Genomic DNA, 22,548 nt, shown 5'->3' on the forward strand with positions numbered 1-22,548 from the left:
CGCCCACTGTAGGAGAAGATCAGGTTCAGGACCATCTGAGGAACCTGAAGGTGCATAAGTCCACGGGACCAGATGAAATCCATCCACGGGTCCTGAGGGAGCTGTCAGATGAAGTCGCCAAGCCTCTTTCCATTATATTTGAGAAGTCGTGGCAGCCTGGTGAAGTTCCTGCTGATTGGAAAAGGGGAAACAGAACGCCCATTTTCAAAAAGGGAAAAAAGGAAGACCCAGGGAACTACAGGCCGGTCAGTCTCACCTCTGTGCCTGGCAAGGTCATGGAGCAGATCCTCCTGGAAACGCTACTAAGGCACATGGGAAATAGGGAGGTGATTGGTGACAGCCAACACGGCTTCACCAAAGGCAAACTCTGCCTGACATTGACAAATGTCTTACTCTTTGGTGTCTTTGGTGAAATTACAATAGAAACTGTGGCGGCTCTCTGTCAGTGAACGGACTTATTTCAGAGATAACTCACATAATATGTGTGCTTATTTTTGAACTTCAGTACCAATGTACCTTGACAGAAGAGGCTTGAAACACAAGGAAGTGCCTTCCTTCCCCGATTCTTTCAAAACACGCTGGATTCTTTCAAAACTGCTTGCCATGGGAAGTGGCTAATTGTACTAATATTGACTCCTCCATCCAACAAAGAAGGAACTGCAACATGCCATTACAAATTCTACTTTTGTAGCCCTCCAGAACACTGTCAAGTTGCTTTACAAATGCTAATCAATGTCTCCTGAAGTCTAGTAGATTGAAACGCTCTGGCGATACCACTTGACTTGGTCATTGCAGAGTTGTATGGCGGAGAACAGAACTCCAGAGTTTTCATAAGAACCATTTTATTTGGAAAACAAATATACAGCTCTGGTGACAGAAGAAGTCGGTAAAGTTGTCCTGAATGGTCCCTGTTTAAGAAAACCATCTGCCACGCTAACTGCACCTGCAACAGCACCTGCAACGACAGCACCTGCAACGTGGTCTCCATCTGCGTTTCCATCTTCAATTTTATCTGCATCCGCACCGGCATCCCCAAAGATGCCTTCCTCTGAAATGGTACCTGCATCAGCAACGCTCCCTCTGTCTGCAAGGGCATCTGCAATGCTCTCTGCACTCCGGTTTTGTCTACATCTGCAGTGGCGCACGAAAGGGTATCTGGTGTGGCATCTGTCTCTCCCATGGCATCTCCGTCTGCAGTTGCATCTGAAAGACTACCTGGTTTCTGCAAGGGCGTCTGCAGCGGTATCTGTGTCTGCCACGGCCTCTACAACGGCATCTGCACCTGCAACGGAATGGGCGGTGGTATCTCTGATGGTATCAGTACGGGTGTCCCTGCCTGTATTGGTGCCGGCGTCTGTGAAGGTCTCTGTACGGTGCCTGTGTGCCCAATTGTACCTGTGTCTGCGTCTGTGCTGGCATCTGTCTGTGTCCTAAGTCTGTGCGTGGCGGGAGTTCTGCTGTCCAACAGGAGTCCAACGCCCTGTCCGTGTTGGCCTTCATGCGCGCTGCCAGGCGGGAGAACCTCCGTCCGCTGGAAGTGCCCTCCAGGCTGAAGAGGCGCTCCAGTAAGGAAAGGCAGCAGCTCTGCTGCAGCAGCCAGGCCAGCCTCTTCATCCTGCTGCACGAGAGAAACTGCTGGGCCCAGAGGCTCTCGCTGTACAGCGCTAAATCAGACAGGGCTGGGGGAAAGCAGGGCGGCGGACAAGCCAGTCGCACCTCCTGGGAGGAAAGGGAGCTGATGGAGAGGAAGGGGGCAAACAAAGCAGTGCCGCCAGGGGAAGCTGACCGCTCGAGAGGGCGCGTTGGCGCTACAGCGCCCGGGGGCCCAAGCAAAGCTGGGAACCGGCAAGAAAAGGGTTATCGCCCTCTGAGCTTCCTCACTCTCACACCTCACCCCCACCCACTGCTCCTTCCCCGTCTCCTGAGCCCTGCCCCTCGTCAGCCTCTACTCCCTGTTTGCAGCTCTCTGTCCCCAGCCACCACCAAGGCCCTGCCGCCGTCGACGCGTGCCGGCAGGCACAGCCCCGGCTGTGAGCTGCTTTTTACCCAGGGGGGAAGGAGCGTACAGGGGGGAGGGAGTGTGGGGCTCTGTCGTTCCCCATTCCACCCGCACATCGCTCCTTAACCCCTCGGTCCTGTAAGGGCCGTGCGTCAGGTCACGTGTGGCCTCAAGCCCAGGCAGGTCTGGGACCAGGTAGGAAATGGCTCTTCCTCCCCTGGGTTCTCAGTTCTGCTCCTTACCGGCCCTTCTGCAGAAGGCAGGCTGCTCTTCTCACGTAAGCGACACAAGGCAACTTTTCCACCTGAGCCTTGACAAAGGCGCCAAGGAAGGTCTCGGGGAAGTTCCTTCTGAGCAAGCTCAAAGCCTCCCTCATCATTTTCTCTGCCAGCTGAAGGCGTTGCATACACCAGCAAACCTGCAGAGGAAAAGGGAAACACCCTGATCTGCTCGAGTCGGCCAAGAGACTGCCAGAGTCTGCCGGTGGCTTGTGATGCCAGGGATAGCCCCTGCAGCCGGGGAAAGCATCCAGCTCCATCCCCCAGGACATCCCTCCAGACCTCCCCATCTCTTTACCTCCCCTTTGAGGCTGAAGAAGGTGGCCTCTTCAAAGCAGGCTATCGCAGTGGCTTTCATCTTCCTCAGGACCTCCGCTTCGTTCAGCTTCATGAGGGCCTTTGCGCAAGCACAGAGAGAGCAGGCGAGCGTGATGCAGAGCCCATGGCCGGCCTCGTCCTCCCCTGTTGCCTCTGGCATCTGTCTTAAGAGGGCCCGTTTCTCCCCCTGCTGATGCCCGCCCCAACACAGTCACGCCGGCTCAGAGCACAGGCACCAGTGCTCCTTCAGATCCCCTCCCTGCTAATTCCCCTCCTGCTATGGGCACGGTGGCCTGTGTCTCCGTCCACAGAAGAGGCAAGCCGGAGGAAGAAGTCAGGCTCTGACCCCAGCATGTCCCTTCCAAGGCCCCGTCAAGGCATGCCCTATTGCAGCGGTGAAGTTGTCCTGCCCAGAGCCAGCTGACTGAGAGGACTCCGTGCACGGTGGGCGCTGGCGAGCGAGGCAACTCACCATGTAGCTGTTGGAGACGTGCAGGTAGGCAGCAGCACACTCCAGAAGGTAGTAAAAGGCTCGGTCGGCATCGCCCATTGCCACGTAGTGGCGAGCCAAAGGCACAAGCACCGATTCCACGATGGCTCGGCATTCACACCAGTGTGTGCCGTTGTGCTGCCTGTCGGTCTCGTCGGGCAGCTCAGTTGTCTGTTCGCCCTCTGGCAGAAGCCGCTCCGCCACACTAGTCAGAGGACCTGTCCCCAGGGGAAGAAGAGAGCAAAGAATGCACAGGCATCACCTACACTGGTCTTTTGCCCCACAGAGAGGCCATCAAAAGCCCTTTGTTCAAAAGGGAGCGCGAGCCCACGGGCAGGCATGACTCCTACAGCTGCTTTGTAGCCAGGGAGAAGAAGACAAGCTGGGCTTTCTGTCACCTCCCCCAGGCAAACCACCCGGCTCCCTTGTGGTGGCTTTTCGCCTGCAGATTTTGTAGCGCTCCTCTCGAGGAACTGGAAAGCAAGGCCTGCTCCAGCGTAGTGTGACCATCACTAGGAGCCCACGGGCTTCCTCCAGCACTGTCTCACCTCCGTGGCCATCTCTTCCCAGCTCCCACCTCACAGAAAGCCTCTTCCTTAAGCTAGAGTCACAACCGGCAGGCAAATGCCAGCGCTTCCTTGGTCTCCTCTGGAGACCCCTGAGGCCCCTGCCTTTACAGAGAATCAAACCCTTGTCTGCTCACCCGGTTTCCGCCTCCGTGAAAGCCTGCTGCTCTGCGGCATCTGCAAAGAAAACAGGGGGTTAGACACCTCCTCGCCTGCCCCAGGGGAAGAGCTGCTCTCGCTCTCCCACTGGGCTTCAAGGACCCTTGCGAGGGTGCCGACACGCTGAGCAAAGTCTGCGGTGGTTGTCCTCAGCTCCTGGGCTCGTCCCCGGCAGACCTCCTCCCAGCCGATCCCCAGCATACACCCCTGGGCTCCTGGAGGGCCCGGGCTGTGGAGCACGGTGCACAGCGTACCCCCAGTGGCGTGGGTCCTATCCTGCTTCAGCTCTTCTCCAGCCAGCACCAAGGCCTCCCAGCTGCATGAGTCGCCTCCGTCGGCAGGGTCCCGACAGCTGCCTCCGTCCTGGCTGCTGGTGACGGCAAAGTGGTGGAAGGCGACAAACTCCCCTTGGCCGCAGCTCCTGCATTTGTGCGCGTGCTGCTCCAGGAAGGCGGCACACTTGCCTCGCAAGGCGACTCGCTGCCTCCCGGGCCACAGCTCGTACGCAGCCTTCTGCAGCAGCGGGACGCAGAAGGCCAAGACGCCAGGCTGCTGCTCCTCGGTCCTCGTGCTGGGAGAGGGCCTCTGCACACCTGCAAGGCAAAGGGCCTCGGCATCAGCCCCAGCTCAGGGCCGTCGCAGCCGGGGCACGAGAGTCATGCCTTGGCGTGCACCCTTGCCAGCCAACCAGCACTGCTGCACACCGAGCCTTGCAGCACGGGGCAAAAGGGCCCAGCTTGCCTTGCTGACGCTAGCCCAGCCCCGCGGACACAACGCTCAGCTGCGCTCCAGGCAGGAGCTGGGCATGTCACCACCAGCCCAAGCAAGCCCCGTCCAGCACTTTCTCCCTGCTCTTGGCAAGGCAGTCCCCAGCCTCCTGAGCTTCCTCCTGCGCCACAGGGGAGTCAAAGCTGAATAAAAGCCCGTCAAGGGCCCCGGGGCAACCTGGAGAGCATCTTTGATCAGGTGGCTGGGAGAGGATGTCAGGGGCTCCACACGCCCTCCCGTGCCTGCGCTACGAGCAGCACTCGGGATGGCACTTGGTGGGAACCTCCCTCCAGCGCAAAGCTAGCGGGCTTTGAGACTGACCCGTAAGGTCTTTGAACAACCCATCGCAAAGAGCCGTGCCTGCCTGAGCCCCAGCCACCCCTCACAGCAGGGGAAGCGCACCATGCCCTGGGGAGCCCTGCCGGGACACAGCTGGGAGCTCCCTTGTCCACCTGCCCGCTACCACTTACTGCTCTCCACCTGCGAAGAGGTGGCTGGCCCCTCGGTAGGATCTTGCACATCTTCTGGCACCTCTGTGTTTTTCAGCCACCTCAGGATGTTGTCGCTCACCAGCTCATCCAACAAGGAATTCATATGGGTCCTGAGGCCAGTGGGAAGGATGTGCAACAGGAGCTGGGTGGTAAACACCGGCCCGATGATGGCTGCAAACTTCACAACCATCCGCGTCAGCGGCTGCATCCGATCCAGCTGAGTCAGCGCAATCTCTGTCAAGAAGAAACAACACGTCTCTCTTGCCTCTTCCCCATGCTGAGGCTGGAGAGGCTGGAAAGTTTCAACCCATGAGATGGGGTAGACTTTGGCCTCCTCTCCTTGCGGCTGCACCTACTGGGCAATCGCAACCCAGGGTAGGCATCTTCAAACTGGCTCCGCTCCTGATGGAATCGCAGGCCATGAGGCCTGGGGAAAAGCCAGATGCTCAAACAAATGCTCCCCCACCGAGGGCAGGGAGGGCAGGACCCAGCAGGTATGCGCATCCCATGATGTGCCCTACCAGATCTGGAGTAGGCTTTTGCCCAACAGCGCACACAGAGAACTTTCCCCACATCACAGGTGGACACAGAGCTCCCCACAACGCTTGCCTTAACTTGGCCAGACAATACTATTCCTTTCTCTTGGTTTTCTTTTTTTTTTTTTTTTTTTTTTTTGGACAAAGCCACTTCACAGCAGGAATACTTTAGCATGATGTCTCTTCACAATTCATAACAAATGTCTATGGCCAGAGAGGAGGGACACTCATTGAAAGCTCCCCCATCCAGCTCCCCTGGCTACAGGAGGATTTCCATGCCGATCCGCAGAAAACAAAAAACCAAAACAAAACGAAAAAAAAGAAGAAAAAAGAGAAGGATTTGGTTTGGATTAAGTGCCTTGAGACCAGCATTAGCTGGGGAACTTAAAAAGAGAACAGCAATACAGATGCTGCATCAAAGTTGGGACAGAGGCAAGTCAAAGCCTTTTCCCAGCAAAGTATTTGTTTTGGTGAGAAAAGGGAGCCATTTCAGTGTTGCACGGATAACCTTTTCTCTCCTACCTGCAGACGGAGAGCAGCCAGCAGGCTCACAGGAGGGGAAAGCGGCTGCCTGCAGCCCCAGGCCTGTTTCTGGTGGGACCGGAGCCGCCTTCCCAGCAGAGCCCCCACGCTGAGAGGGTGACTCTGCAGCACACGGATGCCCGGCCTCCCTCCAGCCCCTGCCCCGGGAAGGAGCCCCAGCACAGCCGACAGCCGGCAGAGCGGCGCTCGGCTCCTTACCTTTCAAGGGGATGGGCAGCGCGGTGTTCTCCAGGGTCACGCCTGGCCTGAGGAGGCAGACCCTCCCGTCATTCCGCGCCTCGGAGCTCCAGGTTGCCGCGAGGGATGAAGCCTCGGCTGCAGATGCTGGGCGGAGCAAGAGAGCACCGATAAGGCAGTTCGCAAAGCGACTCGCAGCTCGCGAGCGCTTCACGATTCACTTGGGATGGGACAAGTCGCCCCTGACATGGTCCAGTGCCTGCCCTGAATGTGGTGGTCATGAAGCAGAGCAAAACAGTTCCCACCAGTTCCCAGCCAGGGAAACTGCTGGTGCTAATGCAAGACGTGGCCTCAGTCCTGGCTCTTCCCAAGGCCGCGGCACTCTGGCTGGCATTGCTCTCTCGGATGGCATTACCACCGTTTTCTTCCGTTACCGGCACTCTTGTGGGGATTTATGGTTTGGCATTCAAGTTTCCTGGGCTCGTCCCTCACCTCAAGCTGGGGTTTGTTCTCAAGTGAGCTAGCCTTTGGCCAAGCTAAACTGCATGCCCATTGGAATGCCTAAGAAACACCACAAGCACATGTGCTTCGGAAGGATTTCCCCTGTGTTTTAGCCCCACAACCCCCGCCCCAAGAATGTAGGTCCCTCCGAGCCACCAGAACTCACTGCCCCTGCTTTGCCTGTCCCAACAGCAAGGCGCGCAGGAGCCCACACCTCCGCCAGACCAAGATCCGACTCTGCCCAGAGCCATGGGGGAACAACGGGGCAAGACTCTGCTGTGGAGAACACGCCACAGCAACTCGCTAGTCGCAGCCAAGGTGCTTACTGATCAGGCTCTCCCAGTTGTCCTTTGCTTTTCCAGACTGCCTCCGGGTGCAGAACTGGAGCATGTCGTTGGCACGAAGGCAGCGCAGCAGCTCCTCGCAGTAATATGGGATCCCTGAGCTGGTTCGGATCAGGAACCTGCACAGGAGCAGACCCGTCGGGGACCAGCACAAGGAAAGTAAGGTGAAACACAGTTCAGCTGGGCGGCCAGTCACTCAGGCATACCAGGGTAGCCAGCATCTTCATCACAGCTACGCCTCACTTTGGAAAGGGATCGTCCTCCCACTGCCTTGGGATTTTGTGCCCCCTGAACCCTCCAGCCTTTGCCGAAGTCCACGGGAAAAGAATTGCGGACAATGCCCAAAGCGCAGAGCAGCGAGCCCTGCCTTTCTTCTCCTCAGGAGCCTGGAGAGGATGGACCTCTGCCCCGGGGAATCTCCCCCACAGCCCAGCCACCCAGACCAAGGCCTTTTCTGTTCACACCCAGACACAGCTGGGCTCAGGACTCTTCCTCCCTTCCTCCCTGTGCGGCAGCCAAGGCTGACACCTCCCAGGCTGGGTGTCTCGGGAGTTGCCCGCTCTCAGCGCACACCCACCAGGGTGAGGCATAACAAGCCGCCCACGCCTGGCACTCGCTAGAGTCCGGGATGCTTCTAGCGGCCCTGCGCTCCCTTGCCTGGCGGCCTGATTCCCTACCACGGTCAGCAGAGGTTCAGGCCCTCAGGAAGAGCTCCCCTGCCTCCAACTTACCTCACCAGATCCCTGGGGATGCTGACCACTCCGAGGTCCTTGCAGACTTTCTGCATCACAACTGAAGCTTTCAGCTTGTCCAGATGAAGATAAGTGATTTTCTGGGACGTGGCGTTGTCTGCTGCGGCTTTGCGAAAGCTCTCGGTTATCTCGTAGCCTGGGGCTAAGCTCATGACCATGAAGAGGGAGACCTTCTGGAGCACGGGTGACATGATGAACCAGGAGTCAGGGTCGATGAAATGGGCATTGTCGATGACAAATATGCCAAAATCTCCTGTAAGGGTCTGAAAAAAAGCAGGTTGCTCTGAGGGGAATCCAGTGGATTCTCAGCTGTCTTGCAGGGGACGAGATTTAGCCTCCGTCTCTTGAGAGGATGCTCTGAAGTCTCTCCCCAGCCACTTTCCCGCTCGGAAGCTTACTGACTCTTTGAGACTGGAGGGTCATACCTAACATCACTTGCCCTGCAGAAGGAGGGAGCTCGGGCAAGGGAACCCAGAAGACATTGTTCCTCCTCCAGGGCACACTTTACGGGAGGAAAGTCCTCGGGTGTGTTTGTGGGGCTGCGGGGGGAAGTGGGGGGGCGAGGGCTTTCTCGGGCTCTGATGGGCCATGACCCAGGTGCGCAGCCATCCCGCCTGCTCACACCTCAGTGGTACAGAGCCCGCAGATGGCAGGGTTTTTCCTTCTCTGACCCAGGGGGAAGGAAGGAGAAATGCTCACCTTCTCCAGCACTTTCACCCGAGTCGAGTGCAATTCCAGTCGTCTTTGAGTTTCATCCATCTCGCGAACATTGTCCGAAATGGGGAACTGGCCAGAAAAGCAGAGTCAGGGAGAAACACGGCTCCGGGGCTCGGCACACCTACCCAGCACACAAGACCGCAGAGCCCACCGTCTCTGACAGCCTCAGCACCTCACCTCTGCCCAGCACAGGGGCAGGGAGCCGCAGCGGGGACTCCACCCAGAGCCTAAAGCAAAGGCCCTCTGCTGAGGGTCTCTGCAGAGCTGGGGCTTGGGCTGAGCCGGTTCTCTGGCTGTGGGAATCGTGGGCTGGCTGGGGCAGACCCCTCGCACAGCGGTGACCTCGGCACGAGGTCAGGAACAGCCTCTCTCCAGTGCCACTTCCAGGGTGCCGAACAAGGCACCGGGCACTGCGGATGCGGCGCAGGACACCAGCCCCACAGACAGGGAGCCCCCCGGGCCCAGGCATGGCAAATGCACACTGTGACCCCCGCAATGCCCACCCCGGAGCTAAGGCACTCCCAGCAGCGTGCCCACTCAAGGTCAGACCCAGACAAGCTCAGGAGAAGGCCTTCTCAACATCCACAGGGGCCTCTGGCTCTCACCTTGACACCGAAAATGTCATTGAGGAGGCAGTAGCTGCTCTCTTCGATTGTCCCTTGCAGCTTTGTCTTCAGCACGCGCTGCCTGTCGCCGCGCGATTCACAGTCCTGGAGGCCCAGGGCCCTGGCCATCAGCATGCGGATGGCAGAGAAGGGCTGCCTCGTGTCGATCTCCAGCAGTTCCAGGGCAACCACCCTGCGGTGCAAAAGCAAAAGGCACTGAGATTCCCCACAGCCCCAGCCTTCTAAGACAAGAGGGGCGGAGGTGCCCTTTGGGGGGAGCTCTTCAGCCCCCCATCTCCAAGCGCTTCCCACAGAAGGCCAAGCTTTTCCCTCCTCGTACGAGAAAGGGCACAGAGGGGCAGTTGCTGCCAAGCCAGCGGGAGAGCCGGGTCCAGAGCCTGTGTCTCTGCAGCGCCGGCCTAGGTCTCCCTACGTGCCCCCTGCAGAGGAACTCACGGGGCTGAGAGGCAAGAATGGAGCAAGTGGTGGGTTTGCCTTTGGGCTCCAGACCTTATCGGTCTGCCTGCCAGAGCACAGGCCCCCGTGCTCCTCCTGGGAAACACGCCGAGGGCGAGCAGGGCTTCTGAGACAGGCAGCCCTGCTGTCTCTGGGGTCTGGAGTGGGATGAAAAGCACTGAGCTTGGGCTCTTTCCTTCTATCTGCGCCTGACCCAGGGGTGAAGGAGGAAAGGCCGTGGCTCCAGAAGCCACCTCCAACTCCCCAAAGAGGCAGAGGCGGGAGCGGAGCACGCAGGTGCTCCCAGGCAGTGTCTCCAGGAGGCTCTGTCGGGAGGCTGCAGTCCAAGGGCCAGGTACCCTGGCAGAGGGGCTGGAGCGTTCCACGGCTGTCAGGGGATGGGCAGGGGCAGCGTCCCAAAGCTACAGGTGGAAAACCTGTACCTGTGGCCAGCATCCTGGCCTAGAGAGGCCAGTTCAGCAAGTAAGTGGCTCTTTCCACAGCCCATCGTGCCCTCAACCGCCAGGATGTTCCTTTGGCCTGAATCCCTATAGGCGTTCAAGCAGCTGACAAAGAGGTCAGTCTCCTGCTTCCGACCTGCGAAGACAAACCAGAGAACGAGCTGCTGGGGGCGTGCTGAAAAGCAAAGAGCCGTCCCTTTTGCGGGCACCCTCCACCGCAGCTTCCCTCCCCGCTACCACATCGGCCAGCCTGCCGGCACCCAGGCCTCCTTCCCACCTGCTCGTCCACGCTTGGGCACCTCTGCCTTCCTCAGAGCAGTCACGGGGCCACCTGCTTGCCTGCCCCGCAGCGCAGCCCCCTCGCCCTCTCCCCTATCCCACAGGCACGGAGATTCTGCCGGCCCCATGCGACTCCCCGCAGCGATCCAGCACGAGACTGTAAGGGATGACTGCAGCCGGTTCAGGCAGCTGCGTCCCAAACAGACTCAAAGCATCTCCTCGCTGTGCCGTGAGCTGCACAGCACCTCCCAGTAGCTAAGGCAGCGTCGTCAGTCCCGTTCTGGTTTGGTCCGGGCTACAGTTAATTTTATTCAGCAATAGCCTGTACAGGTCTATGTTTTGTATTTGTGACCAAACACCGCTGTTGATAACACAACCAGGTTTTAGTTATGGCTGAAGAGCGCCTGCGCAGCGTCGAGGCCTTTTCCATTGCTCGCGCTGCCCTGCTGGCGAACAGTCTGGGGGTGCACAAGAAGCTGGGAGGCGGCACAGCCGCCACAGCTGCCACAGCTGACCCCAACTGCCCAAAGGCCTATTCCAGACCATACAACGCCGTGCTCAGCAAGAAAATCCGGCGGAAAGGAGGAAGGGGGGACGTTCGGAGTGATGGCATTTGTCTTCCCAAGTCACCGTCACACGTGATGAAACCTTGCTTTCCTCGAAATGGCAAGACGCCTGCCCGCCCATGGGAAGCAGTGAATGAATGCCTGATTTTGCTTTGGGCGTGTGTGCAGCTTTTGCTTTCCCTATTAAGCTGTCTGTGTCTCAGCGCACCAGTGCTCTCCCTTTAACCCTTCCGATTCTCTTCCCCATCCCACTGTGGGGTGCGAGTGGCTCTGTGGGGCTGAGCTGCCAAGCAGGGTTAACCCACAACAGGGCCCAAAACATTCGGCAAGACCCCGAGTGAATACAGGCATCCCCTGCCTCCTGACACTGCCGTGTCTTCGCCCAGATGCTGCCAAGAAAGCAGCTCTGAGGAGTACAAGGAGGAGAACCCACCGTCAAAACTCTCCATCGATTTGGCAGAAGGAAATCTCTTTCCTGACCCCAAAGACAGGGATCAGTTTAGCCCCCAGGCTGTGAGCAGCTCCACAGTTGAAAGCAACCTTCCTACCAGGTCTGGAAGACAGCAGGGAGCAGCAGGCGCCCCACCTCGTTTTCCACCCAAAGATATCAAGCAAGCAGAGACCAAGACAGGCGGCGCTTTCTTAGGGCTGCTGCAGGCAACACCATCCCTGGTAAAAGCCTCTCCCTTCCCAGCAAGGCACTAAAAGTTACCAAGGGGAAGAACCTGGGCTTCAGAAGAGCAAGGCGTTCTCCACCTACCCAGCAAGGGGACGTACTCCGACCTCTTCTTGGTAAGACCCACGCCAAAGATGCTAGAAGCAGGGGAAAAGACAACACAAGTCAATGAGACGGTGAGAAGCCAGGGGACCTAGAGAAGCAGCCTGGCGTGGTAGGGAAGGAGGTGCTCCTCGGGTACCGGCTTTTCTCTGGAGCAGGCTGTTATCCCCTGCACTCTTTCCCAGCCAAAGTTCAAGCTGACACGCTACGACAGCTTCAAGCGTAAAGAAGCCCAGCGGCCACGGTGGGACAGGAGAACATATCAAGAGTCCATCCCCAGAGGCCAAACCCAGAGAAACAGGAGAAGACACGTGAAAGAAGCCAGGGCGTGCTGTTGGCTGGGAGACAGCTTTACCACTTTGGCCAAGAACACCAAGCGTCTTTGAAAGGGGGACTTGTGTCCCTGAAGGGCTTGGGATGCCAAGCACCTGGCACCTTTGGCTCAAGTCTTCCCGCAGTCTCAAAGAGACGGCAGTGGTAACCATCAAACCGTCCTCTAAAGGGAAGGTGAAATCCTGGCCCAGAAGAGCTGAGATTTCTGCAGGAAGACCTGAGGAAGAGTGTCCCGATGGTCCACATTTCCCCATGGGGACCAGACTGGCCCAAAGCTTCCTGCTCGGAGCAGCTGGGACAGAAAACTCCTTGGGTCAGCATTCCCAGGGCATGTGGTGGAGCAAGCACAGCAGGGAAAGCACAGCCCAAAGCCCTTTAGACCCAGCCCACAAGGCCAGGTTGTGTCTACCAAGACAGACAAACCTTCCCCATCCCTCTGGTTTCACTCCCGCTCTCTCAGCAGCTGGAGACAGCAGGGGAGAGGGGCAAAAAGCCTGCCATGCCAGGGCTTCCAACCGTCTCAGAGGACACTCACCTCTCCTCGGTGACCCCCACGTATTGATAGACAGGGCCAGGCTGCCTGAGGCCTTTCATCTCTCTCTCCGGCAGCTCCTTGAAGTAGGAAGCGGGCAGCCGGGAGGCGGCGTAGGTCACTGCATCACAGGACACCAGCCCAGGGTAGTGCACCATCATCCGGGCAGCCAAGTTCACCTTCTGGCCAAAGACTGCCAGAGAGAGAGCACGCGTTAGAGAGAGAGAGCATGCGTCGGTGTGGCCCGTGCCGCCAGCCCCGCGGCACCCTTCCAGGCCAATACCTGTGTATTCGTGTCTCAGCGGGTGGCCAGTGACTCCGCAGAACATCGTCCCTCTGGTAACTGCCACAGACATTGTCCTGGCACACAGAGAAACAGCAGGGCTTGAGCAGCGCCCCAGGCGCAGTCCTGCCCGCCTGGCTTCATCCCTTCCCACACCTCCCCTCGGTGCCAGCCTGGGCCACCGGCTGTGCTGCCCTGCCAGCGTGGGTCTCGGGGACGTGGAGAGCTCAGGGGTGCAACATCTGCAGGTTGCAAGGGACAAGGGGCAGGGGCAGAGCACGTGCAGGGCCACAGCCCTCTTGTGAGCAAAGAGAGAGGGAAGAAGGCGCCCGCCATGTCACCGCCTGGCGATGACAGCCACTTGGGATCAGGTGGCTGGGCCCCATCCCCGTTCATGGGGCAGTGGCCCAGAAGGGCCTGCCTCTGGCCGCAGCGGCCTCTGGCCCTCACGAGGGCTCTTTCCAGCGCGGTGGCCAGCAGAGTGTGCTTGGAGGGACTCCGTCTGGCTGCCGTGGGCTGAGCGCAGGGGTTGCCTGCACCTCTCAGGGCACTGCCTCCTTCCTGCCAGGGACAAGGGAGAGCAAGCTAGAAGGCACATCTCTTTCTGTGAAGCCCCCTTGCGCCGTCCCAGGCAGCATGCACCCCGCCGACCCCCGCCACACACTCACTCTCTTTCCTCGAGCATGGTGGAGCACGAGTTGAAGATCTCCAGAGCACTCTGCAGGGCGTGAAGGCTCTCGCAGGGCAGCTTGTTTCCAGGGAGTCCCAGCACGCAGAGGAACGTGCAGCCCTGCCCAGGACAGATGTGGAACATGTTGCTACAGCGCCTAAGAGGGAGTCTCTCCCTCGCGCTCACTGCCCACCCTCTGGCGCTGGGGGAGGCCACCGTTCCCCCCCACTCACTTTATCACACAGGAGGACTTTGTTGATGTGGCCCTTGTGAGGAGAGAGGATTTCTAGCATCACCCTGCTGGCCTCCTTGAGGACGGTGCTGAGATGCACCGAGCTGGTACCTGCAGCAAGCTGCAGCTGGACAAAGATGCAGGTGACTGGCCGTAGCTCAGAGAGGAGATCCATGGGCAGTCCTGCATCGAGCTGGAAGACAAGAGCACGACGGCTTCACCAGCCTGCTCTCCCGGGCTCTTACTGCCCACACCAGTACCGAGGGAGCGCAGGCGTGCTGGAGATAGCGGGTAATAGCAGAGGAAGGGATAAATCCTCCTCTCGGTGCAAAAGGGCGGGCAGGCCGCCCAGCCTGCGGCAGGCAGACGCCGAGTCATAACACAAATGACAAAGGAGAGAAGGCTGCTCCGCTAACACGCCATCTGGGGACCGGTACGGACATGAGGGGAGACCCTCAGGGATGCTCCAGGGACTTCAGGGGAATCTCCCCTTTATCCCACCGTCGTGTCCGCGGCACACCCAGAACCATAGCCATGGAAAAGACAGAGGGACAGGAGTCCTCCTCCTGCCACCCATGTCTCTCTGAGGACAACGCAGACAATGGTGCGGCACCGGTGCCCCTGGGCTCAGTTTCCCTGCGTTGTCATCGCAGGGCGCATTTTCTTTGATTGGTCTGTTCCCGTAAGAGCTCCATCTCTGCAAGGCACCACTTCTTCTGCCCTCCGAAAATGCAGCCCCCAGCAGCGGTGGCCTTGCCGTACCTTCCCGAGAGCAGCGACTGGTATGTACTTCCTAAGCACATCCTTGGCGTTCAGGTCACTGGGCAAGAGAAGAGTAGGCCTCATGGCACCTGAGGAGAGAAAAGGCAGGTGGTCGCTGGGTGGATGGGACTACGAGCTGTTGCAAAGCAGGGCCTGGCCCTCGAAGTGGGGGAGAAAGAGTCTTCTGCGCTTGCTCATGTTGCCACCTCCAGATGCTGAGGGCAGAGCTCTCCCCTGGAAGGAGGAGGCGGCAGCAGCCACCGCCCTGGGAGGCCCAACAGCCTGAGTGCTAACGGACAGAGGGAAGAGGGAGGAGGTGGTTCCTCTCTGGCCCCTGAAGCAGCAAAGCCCCACCTTTCGGGACAATCACAGAGCAAGGGGAAGTGGGCACTCACCTTCCCTTTTTGAGCGGTGTCTCACTGGGTCTTGTACGAGCTTGCGTAAGGCGTCTTGGCATTCAGACCAAGGCATCGGATCCACGCCCGTCACCTGAAGACACACAGAATGAAAGTACTGCCACTGGCCTCCCCAGGACTCCCAGGGGACAGAGCCTGCCCTCCACCGTCACTGCCCAGAGAAGGGGAGAAGTAGCCCACCTGGCTGGATGGGACAGCAGTGCTTCCTCAGAAGCACCGGAGCTGGACAGCCATTCTCCAAGCATGCCCATCTCCAAGCAACCACAGCTCCATGGCCCACAGAGGACATTGCTGCTGGGGCTCAAACCCTCCCAGCGCCTCCTGACCCCTCAAAGCAAGAAAGCCCAGCCCACGGTTACCCTTGAGATGGAAGGACAAGACCTTCCCCTGCTTTCCCACCTACAACTCTCTCCACATTCATCTCCTCAGCCTTCCAACACCTCCCTCCTTCATGGCCAGGCCCAGGCCCTCAGAATGGCTCTCGAGGCCAACCCATCCACCTGCCTGCACAGCTCTTGTGCCTGCGAGATGCTTGATCCTCAGCCGGTGCTGCTCACAGAGCTCCCAGCAGGTGGCCGAGAGGACAACTTCACCTGCACCCGCAACCTCTTCGGCGTCACGAACTTCAGCCAGGCACGGGCCAAAAATGCAGAAGTGTTGCCAGCTCTCATCTCCGAAAACCGGGAGGCTCATGGTCCCTGCAGAGATCCCTGGGGAGAAGCAGAAGCAGAACTGACACAGGGAACATTTGGAACTCCACAGCCCCCAGCATCTCGGCTGCTCAGAAGCTCCTCTGAAGCCCAGCGGGGAGAGGGGCGTTACGGAGGGGTAGAGCATCCTCCCTCCTCCTCGGGGAGACGCTGACACGATTCCCTAAAACAGGCGTCTAGAAATAGACGAACCGAGTTGACATTGAGAATGTGTTGAGTGCGCCAGGCGTCATCCCCAGCTGCCTGCCCCAGAAGCCCAGCAAACCAGAAGCACCCTGTGGCATGGCAGAGTGCCACACAGCTGCGTCTGGCACAGCGCCCGTACCTATCTTCAGTTGGATCTTCTGCCCCACATCTGTGTCACGTCTTCCGTACTTCTTCTGGATCTGCTGGCTACAGTGCAGCACCAGGCTGATGGTCCTGGCCACCTCCTGGGGTGGTGTTCTCCACAGCACCAGCACAGCATCTCCTGGGGAAAGGGAGGGAAGGTAAAGGCTCTGCCGAGACCTGACTCTCCCCGACCTACGGTCTGGTTCTGCAGAGACAGCAGAAACCAGCTGCCGTGCGGAGGAAGATGGGCTTGTGGGAGGCCATCGTCCTGGAGGACCGTGTCCTGGGCACCGGGACACCTCTCCTATCCCGGGCCAGCCACAGCAGCAGACGGCTGGCAGCGGTGACACCCCCTGTCCCGAGCGCTCCTCTGCAGCTGCAGCACTGGAGAGAGGGCACTGCTGGAGGGGTGCGTGCGTGGCCAAAGAGCTGGCTCAAGGCGCTGCACAGAGCCTCTTGAGAAGGAGCGCAGAGCAAACGGCCGCCACGGGAGTTAAATGCTACAGCTCAGTGCCCGAGGTCATCGCCCCCCCAAGAACCTACCAGCAAACTTCAAGATGTCTCCTCCAAAAATCAGGAACTCTGTGGACAGAGGGAAGAAAAGGCAGAGTCATGTGGACACCTTCTTCCAGAAGCCACCGAGCAAGGCCCTCTGCCTGGGGGGAGCACCGGGGCAAGGGTGCACTGTGGGGCACAGCTCAGGAAAGCACCGCTCCGGCCTCTCTCCCAGGCTCACAGTGGTCACAGCCCTTGTACCCGCATAGCAGGCAGGGAGGCAGGGCCTCCAGATGCCACCAGACCTCAGAAAGGTGAAGGCTGGAAGGTACCTCTGGGGTCCATCTGGTCCAGCCCCGCTGCTCAAGCCCGGCTGCACAGAGCCAGCTGACCAGGACGGTGGCTGATGGTTTCCGAATAGCTCTAAGGAGGGAGACTTCACAAGCTCCCTGGGCAACCTCTGCCAGTGCTCAGTCACCCTCACAGTCGAAAAGTGTTTCCTGATGCACAGAGGGAACCTCCTGTTCCACTCCGGGCACCACTGGGGAGAACCTGGCTCTGTCCTCTTTGGACCCTCTCTTCAGGTTGTAGGCACGTTTCTAAGGTCCCCCCCGCAAGCCTTCTCTTCTCCAGGCAAACCAGGCCCAGCTCGCTCAGACTCTCCTCATAGCACAGACGCTCCAGACCCTGGAGCACTTGCTGGATGCCCTCAGCCTGCTCTGGGCCCTGACGCAGCACTGAGACGGCTGTTCACGCCAGAGGCACCGAGGTGGCTGCTGAGAAAGTGGGTGCCTCCTCGGCCGCAGCGGGGAGCAGAAAGGACCCGCGCTGGTGCTGACCCGCCAGCAGACCCTGGCTGCGCTCGCTGTTCCTCACAGAAAGCCCCAGCCCTTCCAAGGAGGCAGGACCAGGCTGCCTCCACCCTCCACCATCACGGCCCGATGCCACACAGTCCTGCAGCACGGCTCCTACCCTCCAAAATGTCGCACAGGTACTCATTGAGCGTTTGCGCCAGCTCATCAGTGCCTCTGTCCACGCCGCTCCTCTGCACGAATTTCTCGGTCAACGCAGTGAAACCTGGAACAGGGACATCCAGAAATCAGGAAATGCCCATGTGGGCCAAAAGACCTGGCAGCAGTTTCCACGATGCCCGGCCCGAGAGCCTGTAGGGGACACCTTCCCGTGCCAGCTCCGCACTGGTGGCAGCCGTGATGGACCGCCCAAGGTCACCCATCCCGCTCTCTGTGGGCATCCCAGCAGAAGACCTCAGCAGTGACAAGATGACCACTCTGTCTGAGGGGCTCCAAAGGGCCTGCTGTGTCCCCACATGGCTCATGTCCGTGGCTGCTCCTCCCTGCTCCCCCCACCTGAGATATCCGCAAAGAGCAGCACTCCGTGGACACTCTGAGCGGTGTCGTTGCTCCTGAGGGAGCTATCAGCAAGGAGCGAGGGGAGGAAAGCGACTGCTTTCTGCAGGTCCCCGTAGTGACGATTCCTCTCCCAGGCAGAAGCCATCGTCAGCGCCCTGTGGCACACAGGGTACCTCAGGAGAAGACGGCCGTGCCCAGCCGGGAGGAGGACGAGGACCTCACTGCACAGTGCAAGCTGCACACTGAGCCCGGGGCCTCTGTGCGGGGCGACTAGCCCTCCGCCTTCCCGGGGTGGTCACAGTCACCAGGCGGTGGCCTCCTCTGCAGGTCATCGCTTGCCCGGCAACTCACCTCACGCATCACAATTGGCTCGCAGTGACATCTTCCGTCTGTCACCGCCATTACCCGGTGTCCTGCTGTGAGCGACACAGCACTAACTTCTCTTGTAATGCTGGGGAAAACTGCACTTCTAGAACTCTCTTGTCTGAATTTGGGAAAATATGTACTTCATAGCCAGCTAGCCTATGTGGGATTAGCGGTCTCGGTGCTTTTAAGCCTTCCCAGGTGTAGAGATGAGGACTTGAGGCACTTGAAAACTCCCCTCTCCCGAGGGCGCCGCAGATGAGGTGGGACAGCTCCAAACGCCTGTTTTTCATGGAAGACGCTGCCGAGAGCATCGCCCGTTATTCTTTAGTCACTCTCCCACCAAAACCCAGCCATCTCCTTCCCTCGAACATGAAGGCGGGCAAGAAAAGGAGGGAGAGAATCCCAAAAAGGTGGAATTTTCAACCCATCATATCCCTGGGTGGGGTGAAAGTGGAAGAGAAGCGTTAGAAAAACCTTTCTCCTGCGTCTCCGGGTTGGTTTCGATGTCGCCCCAGGGTTTCCAGACCAGCGACGCTCCCTCTTCCTCCTCTTCCAAACGGGCTGGGTCCTGGAGGTCGGGAAGCTCCGCTTGGAATTGGTTGCTGATGCTGACGTGCCTGAAAGTGTGAGGAAGAGGAAGTGAGGAAGGCGAGTGGGGAACAGCTGCGGCAGGACAGGGGGAACAGCTGCGGCAGGATAGACGCATGCGTACGTGAGGTGCTGTAATAAATACGGCCCGTATTTCCCAGGAAAGCACTAATTGCTCTCCTCTAACAACTTCTCCAGCAGCATCACGTTACCGCCACTTGAAAGGCTCCATCTCACTTCATTAAACATCCCAAGACTTGAGCTCCTGAAATGATTTCTCAGCCTTTGGCACCGGATTAATTAGTTAATGGTTTTCAGAGCGCCCTGGACACGAGCGCTTTTGAAGTGCTGTTATTGGCGAATCTAGAGCTGTCGACGCTAATAAAAAATGCACTCATTCCTCGCGTTACTCTACACTTCTCACTTTAGTATTAATAAAAACACCTGTTTTTATAACGCTTCTCTTGGAGGCCTTTGGTCCTCAAACGACTACATAGCCGCACAAAAACAAGCACAAAACTCCTCATCAGCTTTTCTGCACTGGCAGCAAATTTGCCTTTTCTGCGGCTTTGACGGGGAAGATCTGTAGCGACCCTGAACTCACCAACGTGTCTCGCCCCAGGCATGCGACTACCTGAGCAGTGAGCGGAATCAGCCATGCAGGGTTTTCTTGCCGTGCCGCAGAAGGTGACGCTGGGAAAAGAAGAGAGGAGAAATGAGCCTGTTTGTCACACCCAGCCAAGGGGGATGAGATGGGGGACCCCCACCTCACCTCTGCCCCTCAGGAGCGGGGCTGGGACAGATCCTCCGCGCAGAGAGAAGGGGCCTGGCGCGGATTTCATCTCCAGCCCTCTTCCTCAGCCCAAAGCCACACAACTCCCTCTCTTTCTCAGCCCCAAAACCAGCCACGCCAGCCCCTTTGCCAGCCCCAGCAGCAGGAGTCCCACTCTCCGGGTCAGGCCACAAACCGGCTCCCCCTCTCTGCTTCCCCTCTCTGCTTCGCCCCCCTCTGCAGCCCCCCTGGGCGACGCTGAGGGACAGCAGACACCCCACAGCCCGGCACACCCAGGGCCCCACCGACACTTTGCGGGGAGCGCTGGCAAACTGCGGAGGGCCCGGCCCCGCGTCCCTCCGGGGCGGCACCAGCACGGCCCGAGCATCGCTTTCTTACCACCCTGACGGGCTCCATTTCTCCGCCATCGCCGGCACCGCACCCCAAACCCCCCAGGACCAAGGCACCCTGCGGGGAGCCGGGCCCAGACACCCCCCTCCCACCCGTCAATGCCCCCCCTCAGCCCTCCCAGCCCCACTCAGGGCCCTACCGGCCCCTCCACCACCCCTCGGGGCCGCCCACTCACCTTCACATGCTCCAGCTGCCTCACCACGTGCTCGCAGCGGCCCCGCGGGCCCGGCCCAACCACCCACCCCCGCCGGGCCCTGCTTTCCGCCCCGACCGCCCCGCTCCCCTTTCCAGCCGGCTGCCATTTTCCCCCGGGCCGGCCCGCCCACGACGGGCGCCCATTGGCCACCGCTGCCCCATCACCCGCCCCCTCCTTCTTGGGTTGCACCGCTCCATTGGCCCGCTGCCACTGTCAATCTCCACATTCGACCAATGGGAGCACAGCACAGCAGTCCAACCTTTTCCTTCCCTTCCCTCCCCTTTGCTTTCTCATTTTACTTCCCTTTTTCCTTCCCCTTTTGTTTCCCCTTCCCCTTTTCCTTCCCTTCTCCTTCCTTTCCAATGAGTCAAATCATGATGAGCCTGAAATGCCATGGATTTTTCATCTCCAAAACCACTTGCAAGGACACGCAGCACAAGGGTTACAAGTGGGAACAGGATTTTACTCTCTTTTGCTCAAATCGGTTGCAGAGCAGATGCTTACAAGCACCATCGCAAAACAAGAGCTCTCACTCCAGAACAGCTGACGAGAGGCGCAGTCAGATGGGAGAAAACAGCCTTTTATTGTGGACAGACATGAGGTGCGGGAGCCCAGGAATGGCAGGGGTTCGGCTCCTGAAAGGAAATGGGCATCTACAACGAGAGTCGGAAAGCACTGATGAACCCACAAAGGCAGGACTTGGTTGCCCTTTCTTTGGGAAACAGAGTTGACAAGGAGTAGTTTGTAGCCCAGAAGAGAGAGCTCTTGCGGGCATTGCCGAGGGGATGGCTCTGGCACCGTATCCCCCATGGAAATGCCCTTAGAGGCCCCTGCGTGTGCAGAGGTGCTCAGTGCCCCTGTGCCACGCAGCAGGGCTCCATGGGGAGCCCCTGGGGAGCTGCCGTGGAGTTCTTCCCAAACCCTGCGCAGCACCGTCCCTTGCCCTCCCTTGCCAGCCCCTTGGACTGCCTTAGAGCAGTTTCCCCGGCTGGGAAAGATGGGTAGCAGAGCCTGGGACACACCTGGGCTTCTCCCTCCTCTTTTTCCGTCCCCATCTTTTGCGCTCTTCCTTCTTTCCTCTTCTTGCCAGCGTTCCCTCTCCTCATCCCAGGCCTCTTCTCTCTTCCTTTTGGGTTTTCAGTTTCCTGGAGGGAGCCTGCAAAGCTTTCCATCCCCCAGTGGATTTAGATAGGTAAAGGCAGGATCAACTGGATTCATCACGTCTTGATGGAAGCAAAGCTGACTCCTTTAACCATCTTTCCTGGGAAAGGCTCTTTAGTTCTTGTGCGCATCCTGGGGCATCTTCCGTGGTCTCTGGGGCAGTTGGAGGCAAAGCGGCGGGTGCCTAAAGCAGAAATGTTGGCGTTAGCAGGTGGCAAGGGACGCCCTACCTAAATCCAACAGAGCAAAAATATCAGGAAGAGGCAGAGCAGCTCCTTGAACTCATCGGGAACCTCCTCCTAGATGAGACGCCTTGTCCCAGGGTTTGTGGACCTGCCCTACCTTTGCCATTTCCCGTCCTCTCACCGCATCTACCCCTGCTGCTTTCTGGAGGACGAGCAGAGAGGGTGGTGCGTCCAGGAAGGCTTTGGCCTGGTGCTCTACATCACCTTCCCCAGCAGGGCCACGTTGCTCTTCCAAAGGCAAATCTGGAAAGCAAAAACTTGTGTAGCCAAGTGACTTGTGGGAAGTGGACAACACCTAAAGCAAAACCCACCCAAAGCCCTCCACCAGCTTTCTGCTCTGGCTGTGAGAACCCTCAGTCCCTCCTCCTACCTCTGGATGTGTCCCTGACTGCTGGCGACTCCTCGGCTGAGGGACTGGAAAGGCCAGACGTCTTGGCCCCAGTGGTTTTCTAAGAGGAACTCCACCAGCCCCTTCACCTGCACACGAGAGCCTTGCTTTCAGGGCAGGGGGCTGAAAAGTTGTGGAGCAGCCTTTCCCACTCCTCCCCCTTGCCTCCACGCAGAAGGCTGTGGCTGTGGGGCTGCTTTTGCAGGCAGCCAGCCCACCACCTTTTGCTCTTCTAAGCAAGTCCTGTGGTGACATGGTACCCCAGAGAGAATTGAGTCGGACAACGGGACTCATTTCCGAAACAGCCTCATAGACACCTGGGCCAAAGAGCATGGCATTGAGTGGGTATATCACATCCCCTGTCACGCACCAGCCGCCGGGAAGCTAGAATGATACAATGGATCGTTAAAAACTACACCGAGAGCAATAGGTGGTGGGACTTTAAAACATTGGGATACACATCTAGCAAAAGCTACCTGGCTAGTTAACACCAGGGGATCTACC

At 58.7% G+C, this 22,548-nt stretch overlaps 1 protein-coding gene across 1 annotated transcript; it reads right to left on the bottom strand.

Moving 5' to 3' along the window:
* Window positions 1-572: 572 nt before the first annotated feature.
* Window positions 573-20,364, bottom strand: LOC141751619 (adenylate cyclase type 10-like). Its single transcript, XM_074608732.1, has 29 exons — window positions 20,230-20,364; window positions 19,476-19,564; window positions 18,269-18,900; window positions 17,520-18,072; window positions 16,596-16,634; window positions 16,048-16,191; window positions 15,517-15,722; window positions 14,992-15,085; window positions 14,597-14,685; window positions 13,836-14,027; window positions 13,601-13,722; window positions 12,933-13,009; window positions 12,653-12,842; window positions 11,767-11,819; window positions 10,144-10,297; window positions 9,245-9,437; window positions 8,622-8,708; window positions 7,902-8,185; window positions 7,153-7,289; window positions 6,347-6,472; window positions 5,049-5,303; window positions 4,065-4,403; window positions 3,789-3,828; window positions 3,068-3,303; window positions 2,576-2,674; window positions 2,242-2,417; window positions 1,396-1,615; window positions 1,061-1,282; window positions 573-970 (listed from the first exon to the last, which is right to left on the bottom strand). The coding sequence occupies exons 7-24, from the start codon at window positions 15,703-15,705 to the stop codon at window positions 3,291-3,293; spliced, it is 2,634 nt and encodes an 877-aa protein (XP_074464833.1). The 5' UTR covers window positions 15,706-15,722; window positions 16,048-16,191; window positions 16,596-16,634; window positions 17,520-18,072; window positions 18,269-18,900; window positions 19,476-19,564; window positions 20,230-20,364; the 3' UTR covers window positions 573-970; window positions 1,061-1,282; window positions 1,396-1,615; window positions 2,242-2,417; window positions 2,576-2,674; window positions 3,068-3,290.
* Between the last annotated feature and the right edge of the window lie 2,184 nt (window positions 20,365-22,548).

Source organism: Larus michahellis, chromosome 15 (assembly GCF_964199755.1).
Source record: "Larus michahellis chromosome 15, bLarMic1.1, whole genome shotgun sequence".
Lineage (NCBI taxonomy): Eukaryota > Metazoa > Chordata > Aves > Charadriiformes > Laridae > Larus > Larus michahellis.

Bases quoted from the DNA above. Each gene is read 5' to 3' on its own strand.
- LOC141751619 (XM_074608732.1), bottom strand. From the start codon at position 15,705: ATGAGCCTCCCGGTTTTCGGAGATGAGAGCTGGCAACACTTCTGCATT. The intron at 13,723-13,835 runs GTGAGTGGGGGG...TGTCCTGGGCAG, and splicing joins AAGTCCTCCTGTGTGATAAA to GGCTGCACGTTCCTCTGCGT. The intron at 8,186-8,621 runs GTGAGCATTTCT...GCTTTTTTTCAG, and splicing joins GGGTGAAAGTGCTGGAGAAG to ACCCTTACAGGAGATTTTGG.